This window comes from Hipposideros armiger, unplaced genomic scaffold (assembly GCF_001890085.2).
Source record: "Hipposideros armiger isolate ML-2016 unplaced genomic scaffold, ASM189008v1 scaffold_94, whole genome shotgun sequence".
Lineage (NCBI taxonomy): Eukaryota > Metazoa > Chordata > Mammalia > Chiroptera > Hipposideridae > Hipposideros > Hipposideros armiger.
Window position 1 is genome coordinate 4,656,734 of NW_017731444.1, and position 6,216 is coordinate 4,662,949.

Below are 6,216 nucleotides of genomic sequence, written 5' to 3' on the forward strand. Positions count from 1 at the left end.
CTCCTACCCATTCTGCCACCCCCCTGGAGTTTAAAGACCTCTGACCTTTGGCTGGGGACCTGGATCTGCCTTAAAGCCCAAGGAGGAAGTGAAGCTGCCGCCCTGGTGGCCACCGAAGGGTGTTCATGTGCAAACGCCTGAATAGCTCTCGGGGTGGCCAGGAGAGGCTCCTGGCTCCTTCTTGTGCTGGACTGACCCTCCCTGGGACCATGAACATGATCTGACGTGTCTACTAGGACTTCTCACACAATAAATCAGGCTACATCGGTTTCCTTTGTTCCTCTAACCTGCCAAACTCTTCCCACCTTAGGGCCTTTACCCTTGTGGTTCCCTCTGCCAGGCACACCCTCCCTCTATCTACACCTAAGGCCACTTCCATCTCCTCCTCCTGGACTCAGCCTAAATGTCACCTTCTCAAGAGACCTTCCCCAGCCCTGTCTAGAGAGGCCTCCCTGCTATTCCCAAATCTCATCTCACTTCTCACCTTAATACAAATTGTAATTATTTCCTGTATTGTTTATTTCATCTTGCTCAGATTCTCTCACTGGACTGTAAGCTGCTGGAGAAGCAGTGTCTAGAACCAAGCACAGTGTCTGGCACACAGTAAGCCCTCAGGAAAGAATGGTTGAATAAATGGTTAATAAATATTCATCCAAGTCAAACTTCTTGAAAGCCAATTTACTAGAGGAGCAGGGGTCTTAACCTGTGTCAATGGGCATGCCTTAGGAAGACCATGAAAACCCTGTTACTGTGAGAAACATTGTTCAACTAAGTACATTTTGTTTTTCTGAACAGACAAACCAAAGTGCTCATCTCAGTTCCAAAATACCCCCACCCCACAGGTAAAGAAGCTTGTTCTAAGGAAAGTTATTTGACATAGCAAAGGAGATTGGTAATGGACGAGGTTTGGGGTGTCTAGCAGCTCTCTCTTCCTAAGGAAACATCATGTTACCACTCTGGGGAGAGCAAGACAGCCTGCTGGGGGTGCAGCTCGGCCTCGTCCAGGCTGGGAGCTCCACAGGCCTCTGGGTTTCTCTAGCTCCCCGGCCCCGCATGTGTGGTGTGAAGGTGGAATGAGATCACACACAGAGCAGGCACAATGAATGAGCCCTACCAAATGAATGTCAGTGCCACAATCCTTGTAGGTAGTTTTGTAGGTAGCTGCTTACAGAGCAGTGTTCCTCATTCCTCCAGTACCCTCTCTGGGTGGGGAGGGCACCAGCCAACTTGTAGCCTTTCCCGGAAATGTCAGTTCAAGCTCCATCTCTTCAGGGAGGTCTTTTCTCTGATTACCCCCTTCCCCTTTGACCTGGTCTCCCTCCACTGTGCCCTTGCATAGCACTTCCCCCCCTACCCCCCACCCCTTCATGCAGGGCCACACTTCATAACCACATGCTCGTGGCAGGAACAGTTGAAGACCATCAGTCTCCCCGTGGGTATGTGAGCTCCCTGAGGATGAGGGACCTGCCTGGCCATTCTCTGTTGGATCCACAGAGCCTACGGCACCTGGCACTTAAACAGCACAAAATGACTTTAATTGCTCTGTTTGTTAAATGAACAAGAGCAAAACCCACGATCTGAACAGATGTCTACAATCTCCCTACAGGCTCTGAACCACTATGGCCATGGCTGCCGTTCAGCCCCCCCAGTAGTAAATTCTGCCTGCTGGAATTGCCAAAACAGTGGTGCTCTCATTTGCAAATGTGCTCCAGAGGCGACTCCTTGATGCGCTGTGCACTTCTGGTGTCCCAGGCACCATCGCTGGGTTTTTCGTACTTGGTGTCATTTACTCCGCCAGCATCCCTGGTTTACAGGTGAGGAAGCTGGGGCTCAGAGAGGTGAGGATGAGGATGGGGACAGCAGTAATCATAGCAACATGGATTTTGAACATTGTCCTGAGTGTGATTCCCTTTAATCCTCACTACAGCCCTGAGCTCTGTACAACTAGCTCCCTCCTTCTACAGATCTGGAAACTGAGTTTGCCAAGAGAGATAGCCAGGATTCCACCTTGGTCTCTATGACTCAGAAGCCCACACTCTTAACTGCCAAGTTAAGATTGATACATGATCCAGGGCTCTCCCCTGAGCAGTGCCTTCCTGCAACCTTGTCAGACCCCAGACTCCGAAAGTCAACATCCTCCACGTCATCGCCATTTCTGGCGACCTGTGACAACAACCTGTGATGGGGTGGAACTGACAACCCACAACCCACCCCCAAGTTCAGGCCTCCAAAGAGTCAAGGACAACAGGTTTGTTTCTCCCAACAATGCCCATTCTTCTCCAATTTTCTTTACAAAAAAAATTACAAAATCCCAACTGGTTACACAAGACCAGGAAGACTAGAAAAGTAAATTTCAAAGTAATTGATACTCTACAAATATCCCCAAGGGCAGCATGAACCCTGAAAGATAACTTCGAATTGGAAAAGCCATTATACTGAAGTAATCTTTCCGGTAGGATCTCTTACGAAACCAGAAGCCAAGTGCCTAAAGATGACTCCCAAGCTTCTGTGAAATTTGCAAAGGAAGGGCATCTCCTCCATACCCTGCGGGGAAAGCACAGAGAGTGAAAAGCGCCTTTGTCTCAGAGTTCACAGCAGCTGAATTGAGGGACCCAGACACCTGGGGTCTGGGTAGACGCAGGAAAGTGGACAACGGACAGAGTGGTAACAGGTAATGTCAGAGAGGACACCTGGACCTTCCAGGCCAGGGAGGCATTGTGGAGAGTTTGGCGTTCGCTCTGTGTGCAGTGGGAAACTTTGGAGGGTTTTGAGCAGAGTGCCATGGTCTGACTGTTATCGGCGCAGGGGTCCTTGTCCCTCTCAGGACAGAAAACAAAGGAGTGGGTGAAGCAGTTTTGCAGAGAGAAAGATTTATTAAAGCGAAAGCTTGATGCACCAAGGGAGCACACTCCAAAAGAGAATGGGTGTGGCTTCCCAGGCTGACAGGCACCGTGGATTTATAGGCTCTTGGGGTTGGGGGCCACCCCTTCCCCTTTCCTTTTTCACTCCCCAAAGTATAATATGTTGAGGCAGGTCCTACACTGCGCTTGCACAGTGTACCTATTTGTTATGTCGTGAACCACATGTCTCATTAGTATCTTAAATATCCACTTAGGGGAGTGTTTTTATTACAATAATGAGGAAAAATTAATTATAGGACAACTCTTTTAACTACTATGCATGTGGGTCTTTAGAAATTTTCCCCCAGCTTCAGGTTCTGACTGTTGACCACCTTACGTCACCACCCACTACACGATCTACATGACTTATGTCTTAAAATAATTGCTCAGGCTGCTGTGTGGAAGAGATTGTAGTTGGGCAAGGAAAGAAGCCAGGAGACCACATGGGACACCCCTCCAATAGTTCAGGTCAAAATAATGGCTGAAAAGGATTTGTTAGACGTGGTCAGATTCTGGATGTGTTGGCTGGTGGGTTGAGGGAGATGAGGAAAGGGGAGTCAAGGGGACTTCAAGGGCTAGGCCTGGAGCCCCTGGATGGACTGCAGTGCCATTTCTTGAGATGGTGAGGACAGGGAGGTTTGAACTGAATTCTCTCTGAACCCCCTACACTAGAGCAACAGGATAAACCTAGCACTTTGGCTTCGAGAAACTCTGTCTCCCTCCTAAAAATCTTATTCACAAACCATAACCCATTCATTCATTCATTCATTCATTTCATTTAACATGCATTCATTAGTAACTGCCATGTGGTAAACATGGGAGGCACTGGACATATGAGGATTCATTAGACTCATATCTGCCCTAAAGAAACTGATAATTTGGTGGGAGATTCAGAGATAAGCCATCGTCACTCATTCATATATTGTCATTTAGTCACCCAGCAAACATTCACTAGCACTTAGTTTCTGGCAAACAAGCATTGTGGTAGGCTTTGAGGATGATCTTGCCCTTAAGAAAGTCCTAGTCGAATTGGGATTAGCCTTTCTCACCCATTCATTCATTCATTCATTCATTTGTTTGTTCATTCACTGAAGAGTCACCAACATCCAGCCTGTGCAGAGTCTGGGAGAGGATTCCTGATGGATGACACAACAGTGGGCTCTACTGGGCACCTCCAAGCAACAAAGCCTCCTGCTGGAGCCCTGGCCCCCCCCAGGGTTCCACCTGATGCCTTCATCATGTGAGCAGCTTCCAGAGCCCATCACAACACCTCCCCACAGCATGCTGCGGGGAGGGCGGGCAGTAACTCTGGTGTCATCTTCCTGCAGAAAACCATGAGTCCGTCCATCCCAGAGGCCACCCCCACAGCCATCTGCCTGGGTTCCATCTGACTTTTCTTGACACCTGCAGGTCCCAGACCCCAAGATGTGTCCACACTGGAGGCTCCTGGTCCTCCTCAGCTTGCGGTCCTTGTCCTTGGCACTGCACAAGCAGCCCTGGCCTGGCCTGGCCTGGCCTGGCCAAGGCCCACATGGACAGCAAGTCCACGCTGGCAAGAAGTTAAGCCCATGTTCTCTGCCCACTGTAACCAGGTGGGTGGGAAAGGCATCATCTATGCCTCACTAATGACTTGCTAGGTGACCTCGGGTCAATCACTTACCCTCTTCCTTTTTTCTTAGACCTCAAGTACAGACAATTAAGGTTCAGTTGATCATATACCAATTTCTAGCACATCATCATTATCATGAATCATGGCAATGCCCCTCCTTTATTTGATTTTATGTTATGTGTTTTACTCTCATTCCCATTCCCCTCTTCCTTGGAAGGCACTGCAGTGTGTTTAATATATGTGTTTAAATAAGCCCATATCTTTGTAAATCAAAATATGTGGCGTTTTGATTTACATAAATAGCATTGCCATACAGATCTTATTGTTTGGGGCTGGTTTCACTGGACACTATGTATACTATTGACATCTGTGGCTTCAGACTGGTGCAGTAAGTCCATGAGATTTTATCCACTTCACCACCACTGACCATTTCCCCAGGGATGGATGCTTGAGTTGTCTGTAACTTCCTCCCCTCCTCCATTATAAACTATGCTTAGATGAACATCCTTGCATGTGTTCCTGTTAGGACCAATAGCAGAATTTCTCTGGGATATACCCAGAAGGGGGATGGCAAGGCCCTAGGATAGATGCAAACTCAATTTACCCAAGGACTGCCGGATTGCACTGTTGCTGCGCCTCTACAATCACTCCAGTAATAAACAAGCACATCTCTTTCCCCATGTTTCTCAAAACTGTAGAGTATCCATCTGTCTCAGTCAACCTGGGCTGCCATAGCAAGATACCACAGACCGGGTGGCTTACATAACACATATTTTCTTACAGTTCTAGAGGCTGGAAGTCCAAGATCAAGGTGTCCACAAGGTTGGCTTTTGGTGCAACCCCTCTTCCTGCCTTGCAGATGGCCACCTACTTGCTATGTGCACTTTCCTCTTAATGTGGACACAGAGAGGGTGCACTCTGGTGTCTCTCTTCTTATAGGGACACCAGTCCTATTGGATGAGGGCCCCACCTTTATTACTTTATTTAATCTTAATTACCTCCTTCAAGGCCCTCCAAATATAATCACATTGGCGGTTAAGGTTTCAATATATTAATTGCAGGTAGGGGAACACAATTCAATACATGACACTATCTTTGTAATTTTTGCCAGTCTGATGTGTAGTTGATTGAGATCTAATTGTTTTAACTTTACTTTATCTGATTAGTAGGAAGTTTGAGCATCTCATAATAATTTTGTCAACCGTTTTCACTTTTTTGAATTCCCTGTTTTATTTTTTGTACATTTTATTACTTGTTTTCCTTGTTTATTTGTCTTTTTTTGTCTCCTTTGATTTGAGGAGATGTTAATTTATTTTTGACATTAGTCCCTTGTCAGGTGTAAACATTGCTAACATTTCTCCCAAACTGTCATCTATCAACATTGTTGGTAGGTCCTTCACTGAACAGGAATATTTTCAAACTCACCAAATTTCATCTCACGGTTTGTGTTTGATAAGTCTTAAGCCCTTGTCTTTTCCCTAGACTTTGCTTCTTTTTGTAACATGCAGGATTTTAATCCATTTGGAGACCATCTTTATGTATCTTTATGTATGTAAGTTAGAGATCAGCCTCACTTCTCTCCATATAATAAGCCTGTTTTCTCCATCTACTAAATGATCAAGTTCCCAAACACATGGATTCTCTTTTTTTTTTTTTTTTTAAGATTTTTTTTTTATTGGGGACTTGGGAGGATGGGAACAGTGCTGG

The 6,216-nt window shown here is 46.5% G+C and overlaps 1 protein-coding gene across 1 annotated transcript in view; it reads left to right on the top strand.

Annotated features, from left to right (window-relative positions):
* The first annotated feature begins 4,325 nt into the window (after positions 1-4,325).
* Positions 4,326-6,216, top strand: part of LOC109384390 (BPI fold-containing family A member 3-like) — a 47,978-nt gene continuing 46,087 nt past the window's right edge. The window contains 2 exon segments of the mRNA XM_019645699.1: positions 4,326-4,394; positions 4,396-4,459. Coding sequence (XP_019501244.1) covers positions 4,326-4,394; positions 4,396-4,459 — 133 coding nt within the window.